Genomic DNA, 13,962 nt, shown 5'->3' with positions numbered 1-13,962 from the left:
ATATATATATATATATATATATATATATATATATATATATATATATATATATATATATATATATATATATATATATATTATTATTTTTTTTTTTTGTTCCAATCAAAAATTCTTCCATTGTTTTCTCCTCTCTTTGGTCTGACATGTTTTCCTGTAAAAACACTTCTAAAATATTTTTTTTAAATCCATTTAGCTGTAAAGGAAACGATTTAAATGAAAAATAAATAGGAAAATTAGTTTGTTACATATAAAATACACTTTAAAGAGCGATTTTTCAAATATACGCAATAACTTCTAAAAAAACAATAACTTAGGCACACTAGGTAGGTCTCTAGTTTAGAGAGACACTGACCCTCAAATAGCTCGGAGCTCGATGCTTGCAATTGAGTGGTAAGGGCGGAGGAAGCGAAAAAGTGCATTTGTCATAAATTTTATGACAATGCGCCCGCTGGAAGGTTAAAATAATATGTCATGATGGCAGTCTCATCATTTTAATTCAAACCAAATCAACCATAGAACAACATTGGGTTGTGCATAAATTCAGAATTCTGGCATATTAATGAACCAAGTGACATATTTTTAAAGTCAATTAAGATAGTATAACTGCCCAGAAATATAAGAATAAATTCATTTTCTGAAACATAGTTATAAAAATATTAAAATTTAATACATCAGCTATACATACATCTTATAAAATATTTTTCACTAGTTACGCTGTGCCTCTCCAAAAAAAGAGACAAAGGTCTTGTACTTGGAGAATACATATAATTTTAAATAAATTACGAATTACTTAAAAGGAAATTGTTCTCCGTCCTTCACATTTGATTCTCCTTAATAAATCTTAACATTCGTTATATAAATATTGCCCTTCATTTATTCTTTTTGAAACCGTATCAACATATTGTAGATGAATTTGAATTTCCCGCTATTTATATGATATTTTCTATGGATACATTTATTGTCTCTGCGCCATCAAGATAGGTTTTGACGCAACACAACACTGCTTGTCTATGTAATACGTTTCTTTTCCGGTTTTGTGATCTGTCAAGAAGGCGAGTTGATTGTCATTTTACTAATAATTGAAGTTTATTTGTGTAATCGTAGTATTAATCCGTTTGAATATACGGTATTCGTTATATTGATTTATTTCCCCGACCATTCGTACTAATATTTGCGAAAAATGTTGTGAATAAAGTGCTGAGAATTAAAAGCTGTGCATAACCTAGAATATTTGTGTTTCAGGTATTCTACTTTTTCGAAATGGCCAAGTCCAAGAATCACACAAATCATAACCAAAGTGAGTATTATATACATTTTAGAAGTAGGTTCTGTAATGGGCTCATAAATTTGCTAATTTTTCGTACTGAAAACATGTTTGCAAAATAAAACTGAAACTATTTATGTTGACGTTATTTCCTTATAAATGGCTGAAACTTTTTTGCCTTTTTTATGTTAAAATAGCCTATTGCTTTTAAAATCGTTGAAGAAACTCGCAATCTACCATTTTCCCATAACTTTTTACTTGTTTACGTTCCTGTTGCATTGCACAACTATTTTAAAAAGTATATATTTTCAGATAAAACATTTGTTTGCATGTGTTTAAGCTATTGTTATTTGATGTCATAATTCTGAAATAGGTTCAAAATTTTAAGAATGAATAAATCGATACTATGAACAGTCTTATTTATCCGGTGAAGTGCAACAACGTTTACTACTATTTGAAAAAACATGTGATGTGCATATTGGCGGGCTTATTGCTATGAATCAATATCTCTCAGCCAACAATAGTTACAGTGGTTACGGTTTATAACCTTATACAGCAGTTTGAAATAAACTTGTTAGATAGTGCTTGCACGTATAAGTCAGAAGGATAAAATATAAGGAGAGTATGAATGATTTAATAACTAAACTAATTTTTTTATACAAATGTGTCTTAAAAACGGAGCGATTGCTTACCGTTTCCGTATGGTACTCGCCTAGAGTACTTCCTTATCTTAGAAGTAATGGAAGTAATCAACATTAAAAACATTTTATGAGACCTGTGGGTTTGTAAAAAAACAACTGTATATAAAAACACTAACACAGCATTCTATCCTTTACCCATACCGCTTCAGAGAAACGGTGTGATGTTTCAACTAATGAATTTTGGGGATAGAAAAAATATTTGTCTGCTGTGTATATTACTGTATATTCTTCATATTTAATGAATCTCTTTTTCTTAGACAAGAAAGTCCATTGCAATGGCATCAGTTTTGTATTTGATGAATCTTTTTTTATACAAGAAAACCCATCGCAATGGCATCAACTTTGTATATAATGAATCTTTTTTTACAGACAAGAAGGCCCATCGTAATGGCATCAAGCGGCCGTTGAAGTGCAGATTCGAGTCCACCTTAGGGGTATGTTTTTACATTTTATTTGTTACACCGAAAAGCTGAAAATCTAGAAGTCACTTTTTACACATTGAGTTAACAATGCCAATGTATTCTTATTTATCCATAATTTCCGGTCACAATCCAAGTCACATAATTTACCATTTCTAATATATTACTATGGATATGTTAGAGCAGAAATTACACTATTCGTAATAAATATTAAATGATAGGGAAATTTCTCATATCTCGATTTTCTATAATTTTGTAAAAGATGATTTTAAAAAAAAGGCCTCAAATAAAAGTTTATTGAATTCTTATTGTTAAGTAGTTTAACTAACTAACCATCATGCCGCTTCACTGCAGGGGTAGGCAGAGATAATAGAATCCTCAGCCAGTCTTTGCAAAAATTATTCGCCTCTTTCGCAATTATGCATCTCCTCATAAATGCCCGTTGATTATTCCGTTGACTCCTGACCTGACTACTTTCAAATATTTGAAATACTCGATTACACCGAGTTTTCCTCGGTCTTCCTCTGATCCTATTTCAAACAATATTTGCCTCATAAATTTGTCTAACCGTTCTTTCCTCATTCATTCCATATGTCCAAACCATTTCAACACACTTTTCTTCATTTTATTTACAGCCTTGCATTATTTCCTTATTTCACCATTTGAACATCTATAATACATAGTTTTGCTGCACATTCATCTGAAATACCACATTTCGATTATATTCGGTCTACCTTCATCCTTCTTTTGCCAACTTGTGCTTCACTTCCATACATTAGGGTTGGTACCAAGACCCGTTGTATACTGCCAGTTTAGCTTTCATTGTTAGGTTTTTATTTGCTGTAACTGATTTCAGTACACCATTCACTCTCCTTTCTATATCTTAGAGAATCTTTATCTTTATCAATCTTTTCATCCCATCTTGGTAGTTTATAATCAGAGGCGTGCATTCTACATAGGCAGAAAAGCAATGCCTACCCCCTGGACTACTCGCGTGCCATATAAAAACACGACCAGTGCCTACTATGCTTTTTCCTTACCCAAACCTACTGCATACCCTGATTAAAAACCCTGTGCACGCCACTGGGCACATTTATACTTATTATATTATAAATATTAACTCATTTCTTTTTTTTACAAAAAAACATGTTATTTTATTTATCTCTCAAGCAACAAAAAACCTGCTGACTCGGTTTACTATTTTTATTTTTTTATTAGTAGTGTATGTTGTTACTTTTAAAATGTCAAACAAACTCATTTTCTTTCTTCTTCAGATGGATGCCAAATTCCTAAGGAACCAGAGGTTCTCCAAGAAACATAACCTCAAGCCCTTGGAGCAGAAAAAGAAGGCCGAAGCAAATGCTGCCAAAAGGCTAGAAAAGAAGAAGCCTTAGACAATAAGATTTTTAACTCCTGTGAATATTTTCTATTTACATGATTGTCTGATATTGTATCCCTTACAATGTGATCACATTGATCATTGTTCATGAAAATATAAAATACTTGCACACTTATCTCTTTTAATTTTGATGTTGTTTTGTTTTTGTATTGATTTTTCCGCCACCATAGTGTAATGTTAGCACGCTTGGCTACTGTTCTGGAGGTCCCGGGTTCGATCCCCAGGGGGGGGGTCAAATAAATATAAGTGATTTTTTTCACTCTAATATTTATTCAATATTACCCTGGACTGGTACCTGAAGAGGAGGGCTGATCTCCTTTCCTTCATGTGTTAACGATCATGATAACACTGTGTTTGTATGATGAAGTGCCCTATGCACTATTGGGGTGCAGTCAAGGGTTTGAATAAGAATAATTTTGATGAATGCTGCAAAATTCACATCTCACAACATATGATTTTCATGTTTTATAAATTAAACTAAATAAAAATTAAAAATGGTTGCTTGCAGAGCCCACCAATGTTCAAGTGATGCATGTAAAAATAAATTAATGAGTCTACGGTAAAAGTCAAGAAAGTAACCAGAATATCTGATTATTTATTACTATCTTTGCCAATACAAAAATTATAAGTACTTTGTTTCTGATTTTTAATATCGCAAGCCTTATAAACAGCTGTTAAAAATAAAAACATTTTATTTATTCCAGATACTTCAATATCTCTCAAAAAACAGCAGAATTTTAATTTTCGATCCAATATTCTACTCCATTAACTATTTATTTTTTCCGCTACAGGCAATACATTTTTAATATTGCTTGCTTTGTTAGATTCAACATGTGGTGCTGCGATTGCTGTTTTAAAAAAAGGTGTACATATAAACATGTGCATATTAAAATATAACGTTATTACGAGATTTAAATTTTTTAAAAAATTACATTTTTATTTATATAGAAATGTCAATACAAATTAAAATATTCTTTATTCAGATATATAAAATATACAATAATAAAAATGATTAGTTTTTGGTTTTAAGTTATTTTTACTAAATTCATTACAATTTTACCTTGTTGATAGATTCCTGTTATACCATAGGTAATTAACATTATATATTTAAGATTCTGTGAATAGGTTTTTATGATTTTTTTCATCAACCTATGTATGGTTGAACAAATGAAATTTTTTTCACTACTCCTAATTTTATATTTTGTGGATATAAAATCGATAATTTTTAATCTAATCCAACAAGAAAACTCATGAGATTAGGCTCTCTGTTTGGTGCACTTTTACAGTTTTCTTGTACTTTTAATTTCATTCATGGCATGGACAATGTAATCAATACGCATAAAATCCTTATTTGAAACATTTTCAATTCAAACCTAGAAATTATTTCATAAGTTTTAAGATATGCAGTTTACATTTTGAACAAATTTGTTCATTTTGCCTGACCGCATTCTGGGAATATAAATTCCCCGGACGCTACATATAATGCACGACCAATCACTAATTATCTAAATAGATCTTCATATCTAATATCTTTGCTACTCCAACTAATTTTATTTTGTCTCTGCCATCTTGCGGTAGGTACCGTTGAGTGAATATAGGATATGTTTGCACCAGGGCAAGTTCATGGCAATCCTTTCCTTCTCGGTTTTTTCTTTGAAGACACGCCAATCTGCCTGAATCGCGGGATTTTTAGGTCCCCATTCAAATGTTGGTTTGAAGCACCGTTTTAATGTCTGAAATAGTATAATAATATTGATTAATTGATACGGTATCACATTTTTCATGAGAAAATTAACAATTATAAAAATCACCAGACAAATCATAACTATTCTTATTGATATCTGTAAAAAAATCAGAAATATGGTCGCATCGTAGAATGCTATATATTCCATGGACCGATATAATCAGCAATGCAAATGTGCTCCAAAGAGCAAGAGTAGAAAGACGGTGGCTGACTGATATTAATGTCCTGAAGGTGTCTTATCTGGGGCGCACATGCTTTAAGGAGAGAAGTATGGGCTATTGCACCTAATATGTATATATTTTTTTTAAATATGAATCAAGATATTATTACAGATGTCTCAAAGCGGGTGAAGTATCCGTTTTTACAAAAATGATATGGAAATCTGGGCATTTACAGATCTTGCAATGCATCATTGCCTGGGCCAAGTGATTATTTTGTATACTTGTCACATTTAAGCTAATAAATAACAGGTCATAAGCCCTATAAATGTTTAAATTTTCATGCTCTTCTCTGTAAAAATACTTCTAAGATATCTTGACATATGGCCTTCGCCAGTTTAATCCAGCATTTGTGAGGAATATAAGACCTGTTCTAGTTTAATATTCTATTGTGAGCTGACTTCAGTTTATCTGTAGTTTCAAATTGACCGCAGAAAATCAGTTTTCAAAATTCATACTACATACTATCAATCTAACAGTTGAAGCTAAATAAAACCTGTGAAAAGTGATTAAATTTTACCTCGCAACAGGTTCCGTCTTTTAGATCAGCAAAACAAATAATAGCCCATATGGGAAGTTGTAGCATTCCTATTCCAAAAGTCACCCATCCTGCAGCATAAGCAGACATGGGCAGCACGTAGTCTCCGTAGGTGGTCCTTCGGAGGCTGATGAAGGCGTAGATGAACACAAATATCATGATGAAAGGCGTAATCAGTCCCCAGCACCATCTCCAGTACTTGGACACTCTGGTTCCTATCATAAACTCTATGTCTTCGCAGAAATTTTCTAAACCTGTAAATTTAAAATTATTTTTGACTATTTTTATATGTAATTGGGTTAACTGAAAAATTTGCTAACCAAAACGGGTCCTCTTCCTTTATTTTGGTTAATCAAGGTTTGACATTATTTTTGTTTGTTATTTGAAACACATTAATAACCAGACACAGGTTAGGAAATCACTGTATTAAAGAAAAAAGCCTTTATTTCATCATATAACTTGGGACTTTTGCCAGCAAAAAGGGTGAGATCCAATTGAAGCTCTAAAGCTTTATGTTGCCATACTATTTTACGATAGTTAAATACATGCAATCAAAGATTCGCAATATATTGATGTATAATACGTAATACACATAACTTCTTACTCATAGTCTTTGAAGAGCTATAACAAAGTTATAACACTTCAAATGCATTTTTTTCAAAAGTAAGACATTTGTTACTCTAGCCCTTTTGGCTAGGAACAGTCAATATAATCCTTACCATATATCCAGAAGACTCCAATTATTTCAAAAATTGCCAATCCAAGAATCAGAAATGTTCCGTTAAATTCATCAACAAGAACCAAAATATATTGACCACCCTGAAAATTAATTTTTATATATACACATATATAAGTGCACTGCATATACTATTAATATGATATGTGTATTCACAATTTTTTGTATTATATGGCTACACACCGGTGTGACATAAATCAGTCCCAGGAAGAAACCAACAATACAGGCCACTAGAGCCATCTGCCAAAACTTCCTCGTCGTGTACCTGTCACTGAGTGCTGTGACCACAGCACTGTGAAGAGACACGGCACTACCCAGTCCCAGGACATACAGCATCAGAAAGAATAGAACTCCAAACAGCTAAAGAAAGTATGTGTGGGTATTTATGATTATTATTTAAATAGATCTGTGGTGTTATTTGCCTAATTCTTTTGAAAATTATATACTAATTGCCGTGAAAGGGAATTCTAATAAGCCTTTAAGTATTCAAATATTATTAAAGAATAAAGGTGGGTAAGATCTGGTCATTCAGACGATCTGCATCATTGGATCTGTTTCAAGTACATCTTGCGTTTACTTCTTAAATTCTTATGATGGGTTTTTCTGCGGATAGGCGAGGGGGGAAAGTTATCATGAATTGTCATCTACAACAGCAGATAACAAAAATACTTTAGTGGGGTAGAATTTATGTATCAACAACTGCGACTAACAACCAAATAAAGTCAATCTTTTGATAACATTTATTCTAAATAGGAATCCAGATGGTATTTGAAAGGATCATTGAAATACAATCGTTCACAAAAGACCCACGCATACAAAAGACCACTCGGATATAGGAATATCAGACCTGTTTTTGAGAGGATCTCATAACTGAAGGTATATTTTATAACCAGGACTGGGATTCCAAACAGAAGTTCATAGTTTAACTGCGTAGTGTAGATAACTTTAAATTTGCTTGTTTTCAACTTCTTAACTAACTTAAAATTCCTGACAATACAGATTCAAAAGTGGCTTTAAAATGCCAAAGTCATTATGAAATGAAAGATCAAAATTTAATATGTAGTTAAATTTTAAACCTCCGTATGGAATCTCAGAGTCGTATATTTGTGAGCTTCAGTCCTTCAGTTGTGGATATAAATTAAAAATAACTCGTCTACCTATTGTACAATCGAAATTATGGCATTGAGGAATTGATTCTTGGCAATAAATCTAATTGATGGTTGACCAAAAGCATGTTATTATAAAAATGTTAATTAAATTTTACCTGAGGAACATGATCAAATTTGGAGATGGCATCTGGATAGGAAATAAAAGCCAAGGCTGATCCCCCAGTGCCTATAACACTCTTCATGTCTGTGACTCCCTTCTTAAAAGCCAAGTGTCCCAATATGCCAAATATGGTGAAACCGGCAAGCAAACTAGTAAATGTGTCCACTGTAGTAACAATCATGGCATCCCTGAAAGAAATTATATGTGTATGTATACATATATTCTTCAAACCCTTATCTGCACCCCAGTGGTGCATAGGGCACTGCATATTATCGCAGTGTTATATTGATCGTTAACACATGAAGGAAAGCTGATCAGCCCTCCACTTCAGATCCCAGTCCAGGGTGATATTAAATAAATATTAGAGTGAAAAAATTCACTTATATTTATTTGACCTTCCCCTGGGAATCGAACCCGGGACCTCCAGAATGGTAGCCGAGCGTGCTGACCATTACACTATGGAGGCGGACAACATATATACATATCTGAATTTAATGCAGAATTAGTGGATCTACAATAATGGTTTTAAATGTGAGGATTGAATATTTATGAATTTATAGTTTTTATAACTTACCTGTAAACTTTGTGCGAGTATTCATTGTATGAAGCAAACATAATAATTGCTCCACCACAAACGGATAGTGAAAAGAATACTTGTGTTGTGGCAGCATACCAAACCTAAAATAACAAAATAAAAATATCTGAAGTTTAAGATTTGCCAGTTTTTTTAGTACAGTACTACAAATGTGTTGTAAACTATTTTATATCAAACCTTTGGATTATATAACTGATCCCACTGGGGCTTGATGAAGTAAATAATTCCATCAACTGCTCCTTCCAGAGTAACAGCTCTAAAAAATATCAAAAATAAATAAATATTTGATTAAATATTAACCCTTTACACTCAAAAGTTTTTTGGTATGTGCAAGCCGCCAAACAAAATAAAACTCCGTAACTTATTACTTATGATTTTGGTTGAATTATATTGAAAAATTAACATTTTTTTAATAAAATAAAAAATCGGAAATTAGATTTTTTGGCACTAGAGTAATACAGTGAACCATGCTTGGCGGCACTAGAGTCCTGAGGGTTAATTTAGAAAAATCCAAAGATCCAAATAAGAATGTATTTTTATGGATTTCTATAACCCGTAATTCTTGTTTAAGTCTTGAAATGGGTAAGTTTATTCAAAATTTATCACAACACTTATATATTTTGTAAAATAGATAAATAAATAGACGTTGAACGAAAATATAATACTATCCAATGTTTATTATCAAATGTAATTAATGCATCATGTACCTGATGAGTAAAGCCAACATGATGACATAAGGAAAGATAGCCAAGAAATAAGCCGCCTTTCCTGAACTCTTCACTCCTTTGATCATCACAAGGAATATAATAACCCAGGAAGCCAAAAGACACAGAGCTAACTTCCAATCCGGAATCCCTTCAATCATTTATTTTATTTATATGTTAATAATTAAGGAAATAATGAATAATTTTACACTTTCAAAAAATATTTTATCAATACCTAATAGGTACCTAACTTTAAATAAAATCTTTGTATTTCATTTTTGTTTATTCCTAATAACTTGGGGAATGTAGTAAATCTAATAATTAAGAAGAAGAATAATGTTTGAAGGCTTACCAATAGAAGACTTCTTACTATGTATGTATATTGTCCTTTATTTTGTCATCAACTTACCTATTCCATTTTCAATATCTGGGCTTTGTTTTAAAACTTCTTTTCTGCAATATTGAAATGGTAGTATTTAAATGGTGATATAAAGAATATCAGCATTAATTTTTACAGAGAATAGGTTACTTGATAAAAGATCTGATGGTCTAAAAAAATTATTTCATATATATTTTTAATTGTTTTATATATTGCTCACTCCTTTCAAGAACGTCATAAATCAAAAAACTTCATTTTCAGGAGAACGTTTTTTAAGTTTAAAAAAATAATGCAATGTATTAAAAATAAATATCAAGCCACTTATTGAACTTTTTATTGTGCAACAGATCTTTTTAGGTAAAACCTGAAGGTTTTTTCTCCATTTGAAAAATATTTAGTTTATTGAAAAAAATAATTAAATAAGACCTTTTTTTCAAAAAGCAAAAACAACACTTTCTTCCCTGTAGCGGGTAAATATTATATGCCTCTTTTGCTGGGATATAGTACATTTTCTGGGCATTCCGAAAACATGCACAACTGAAAATTGACTATTTTTGATTTATGATGTTCTTGAAAGGATTGAGCGATATGTGTATTTAACTTACGTAAAGTACAACTCTGAACTACTGGTAGTATTTGAATGTGTAGACACATCATCTGCTGCAGAGAAGCATTCTTCTTCCCACTCAGAACGGCAGTAGCTCCAGGGAAGATCCTTCTTGAAGGACTTCGCAAAATAGAAGAGGGTGAGACTCATTAAGGTGACGTAGTAAGAAACTACAGAGGCGTTACCTATCAGCTGGCCTACTCCAACACCTATACATACAAATATTATAATGATTTATTTTAAACTATTCACTTTCATCGCCCTTTTAATATCCGAATCATCCTTTGCAAACTGATAAGATATTAGAGTTCCTTTATGAAACCATGCTACTTGTTTTAATGTCGGTAATCTTAAAATAATAAAAAACTAATTACAAATAAAATATTCCATTTTTTGATTTTGGTGGATTATTTTAACTTTGTCACAATCCCTTCCCATGGAAATATGATACAGATATTTTTCCAAACTAAGGATGATGTTTTCAATTGAAGCATATATACAAAATTTTCAAACAATTTTTAGTCAATTATGGGTGGAATGTTAAATGTTACAATATTCATCACTTTAATTAATCCAATCACTTGACGTAAGCCCTGTAAATGACCAGCATACATTTATCACTCAGCAAAAACTTCTTCATCAGTGTCAAATTCAATTCAAACCCTTATCCGCACCCCAGAGGGCACTGCATTATATAAACACAGTGTTATCTTGATCGTTAACACACGAAGGAAAGGTGATCAGCCCTCCGCTACACCTTTCCAGTCCAGGGTACCAGTCCAGGGTAGTATTGAATAAATATAAGAGTGAAAAAATCACTTATATTTATTTGACCCCCCCTGGGAATCGAACCCGGGACCTCCAGGACGGTAGCCGAGCGTGCTGACCATTACACTAGGGAGGCAGTGTCAAAACATCAATAAAAATCTTGATGTTAGCGGAGCAAGAACAAACATTTGTGAACATAGGATTTGATTTCATATAAAAATATTGAGTCAAATTGCATTACAACCTTTCAATGCAGGAGTCACGACCCAAATCCTGACATTATTCCTGCTGGTGAACTGACCGATTGCCATCTCCATAAAGTACATTGGCTTCCCGATAAGGAACAGGACTATGATGTAAGGAATTATGAAGGCCCCACCGCCATTCTCATATGCTGTGAACGGGAAACGCCAGACATTTCCCAGCCCGACAGACAGTGAAATGCAGGACATAAGCACGTCGAGACTATGAGACCAGGTGGGTCTCTCTTGCACATCCTCCATCTACAAAATTAATTAAGAACAGTTACGTAAATACATATACAATAATGAGTAACAAAAACAACAGGTAATTGCAACATTACATTTATGAAATTTTACATATGTCGTGTGATTTTTTGAAGAAATATTTTGTCTATGTGAATTAATTATATTTTGAAAAATCATGAGTTAATGTGATAATATCTAGGATTACATTTTTTTTGTCTCTGATTTTTGAACTGCTATTTACTTTTATTTAAATTCCCTACTTCCAGTACACATATCCACTACACATTATTGTTTATAACTAATCTTGTTAGTATGTTATGTGTTGAAGAGAGAGAAACGCGGTATGGCTGGTTTGGGTATTGTGGTGTCAAAGGCAACGAGGCTGCCGATAAACTTGCAAGAACTGGTGCTGAGAGGCCACCAATGGGCCCCGAACCCATAGGCGGACTGACATTCAGCACTATCAAGTTTAATCTAAAAAACTGGGCCATGGACAAGAGCCAAGAAATCTGGTCCAACAGCTCAGGGATGAAACACGCAAAGGAACTGATCACAGGATACTCGCGGAAATTCACCACAGAAGCTCTAAAGCTTAGCAAAAAACAAATAAGGATCCTAACCAGGACCTTGACAGGACACTGCAGACTGAGGAAACACGTGACAAAAATCTCACTTCATGACTCCCTAGTATGCAGATTTTGTATGGAGGATAGCGAAATGCCAATCCACACTCTTTACAATTGTGACGCACTCGCTCACAAACGAGGTCACATCCTTGGAGGACCTCTACTGGACTCCGAGAAGGTGAAGCTCCTACCACCAAGACAGGTCGTGAGTTACATGACTCATGTAGGTCTTAGCAGTGAGCTGTAAAACACAGGGAAGTCACAATAGACCTGACATGGTCGCGGTGACATAAGGGATGCAAGATCCCTTGACCCCCAAGAAGAAGAAAAAAAAATGTTATGTGTTGTTTCGGCATTCACTTACAGTTGGAAGTGAATCTGTAGCTTTCGAAACTTAAATAAAAAATAACAAAATATAAAACTCTAGTGGTTAAAAACATGTTTTTAAAAATGAAAATAAAATTTATCTTGTGCCTATTTTATTCTGTTAATTGTAAATTAATTTATTAACCAAACCTTTAATAGTGTTCTGGAATATATTTATAAATGTCAGGACTCGCAAGGTTTGAATATGAGTATTAACATTGTTTATATAATAAACAGCACAATATATCTAGGTATTTTTATGGCAACTGAAAGATAATCATGATAATAATAGGACAGTTAGAATTTGAACAACGTAATGATAATGAACAATTTTAAAACATAAAAATTTCCTTTAAGGTAATAATGATTATACAAAATACTTATTAGATTTTAATAGAAATTATATGTTTTTTACTTCACCAAAGAATATGTCAATGTTTATTTTTTGAAAGAACAGTTTGTTTTGTTCATAATTTGAAATTTAATCAAAAAAGATCCTACCTAAGACTAGTAGAGTTAAATGTTCAAATAATATTTATTTATTTTTTGACATCTCATCAAAGATGAAGAAGAATATGGAAGTCTGGGCATTTACGGAGCTGACGACCGTCATAGGCTGGTTTAAGTGATCACTTTACACACGTGTAACATTCACCAATTCTACCCATTATTGACAACCACACTACTCAAATTCTTGGAAGTTCTATATATATGAACCAATTTAGAAACTTTGTTCTTGAATCACTAGAACTTCACTAGAGACATCTATTGGTGAGATGTAAAGAAGCTTTTTTATTAAGCAGAAACTCTTATATTAGTATGTGAGATCCGAATCTTGGATTATAATCACACACATGAGAAACGCCAGAAAATACCATTTTCATTTTTATTATTAAGCTTATAATTTGACCAGATAATTTATTTACAACATTTTGAGTGTGTCCAAATACTTGTTCACAAAATCTGGATTATCTCCAATTACAGGAGTTATTTTCATATTATTTTTTGACATCTCATCAAAGATGAAGAAGAATATGGAAGTCTGGGCATTTACGGGGCTGACGACCCCGTAAATGATATTTATTTATCTGATTTTTTTAATGTATGGCTAAAACACAAGAATCAATAGGATTGTTGAGAA

At 32.5% G+C, this 13,962-nt stretch overlaps 2 protein-coding genes across 5 annotated transcripts; one reads left to right on the top strand and one right to left on the bottom strand.

Moving 5' to 3' along the window:
• Positions 1 to 1,022: 1,022 nt before the first annotated feature.
• Positions 1,023 to 3,894, top strand: RpL29 (ribosomal protein L29). 2 transcript variants are annotated; one of them, XM_088277391.1, is made up of 4 exons: positions 1,023 to 1,052; positions 1,243 to 1,297; positions 2,335 to 2,399; positions 3,659 to 3,894. In XM_088277391.1, exons 2-4 carry the CDS (start codon positions 1,261 to 1,263, stop codon positions 3,776 to 3,778), a joined length of 222 nt encoding a protein of 73 aa, XP_088133517.1. In that variant the 5' UTR covers positions 1,023 to 1,052; positions 1,243 to 1,260; the 3' UTR covers positions 3,779 to 3,894. The 2 variants fall into 2 exon arrangements, with proteins under 2 accessions (XP_088133517.1, XP_088133518.1); XM_088277392.1 differs by having other exon boundaries at positions 1,023 to 1,126.
• Positions 3,895 to 4,742: 848 nt separating this feature from the next.
• Positions 4,743 to 13,256, bottom strand: LOC148312372 (sodium-dependent nutrient amino acid transporter 1-like). Of its 3 annotated transcripts, none has more exons than XM_088277388.1 (12): positions 12,967 to 13,256; positions 11,586 to 11,844; positions 10,572 to 10,782; positions 9,997 to 10,040; positions 9,591 to 9,738; positions 9,061 to 9,139; positions 8,863 to 8,966; positions 8,284 to 8,476; positions 7,203 to 7,379; positions 7,003 to 7,102; positions 6,266 to 6,537; positions 4,743 to 5,516 (listed from the first exon to the last, which is right to left on the bottom strand). In XM_088277388.1, the coding sequence occupies exons 2-12, from the start codon at positions 11,842 to 11,844 to the stop codon at positions 5,334 to 5,336; spliced, it is 1,770 nt and encodes a 589-aa protein (XP_088133514.1). In that variant the 5' UTR covers positions 12,967 to 13,256; the 3' UTR covers positions 4,743 to 5,333. The 3 variants fall into 3 exon arrangements, with proteins under 3 accessions (XP_088133514.1, XP_088133515.1, XP_088133516.1); XM_088277389.1 differs by having other exon boundaries at positions 12,972 to 13,256; XM_088277390.1 differs by lacking the exon at positions 7,203 to 7,379.
• Between the last annotated feature and the right edge of the window lie 706 nt (positions 13,257 to 13,962).

Source organism: Brachycentrus maculatus, unplaced genomic scaffold, assembly GCF_059751285.1.
Source record: "Brachycentrus maculatus isolate JH-2025_06_01 unplaced genomic scaffold, ASM5975128v1 h1tg000042l, whole genome shotgun sequence".
In the NCBI taxonomy this organism is placed as follows: Eukaryota; Metazoa; Arthropoda; class Insecta; order Trichoptera; family Brachycentridae; genus Brachycentrus; species Brachycentrus maculatus.
The sequence above is the reverse complement of the archived record's forward strand: the minus strand, read 5'-3'. Positions and strand labels throughout refer to the sequence as shown.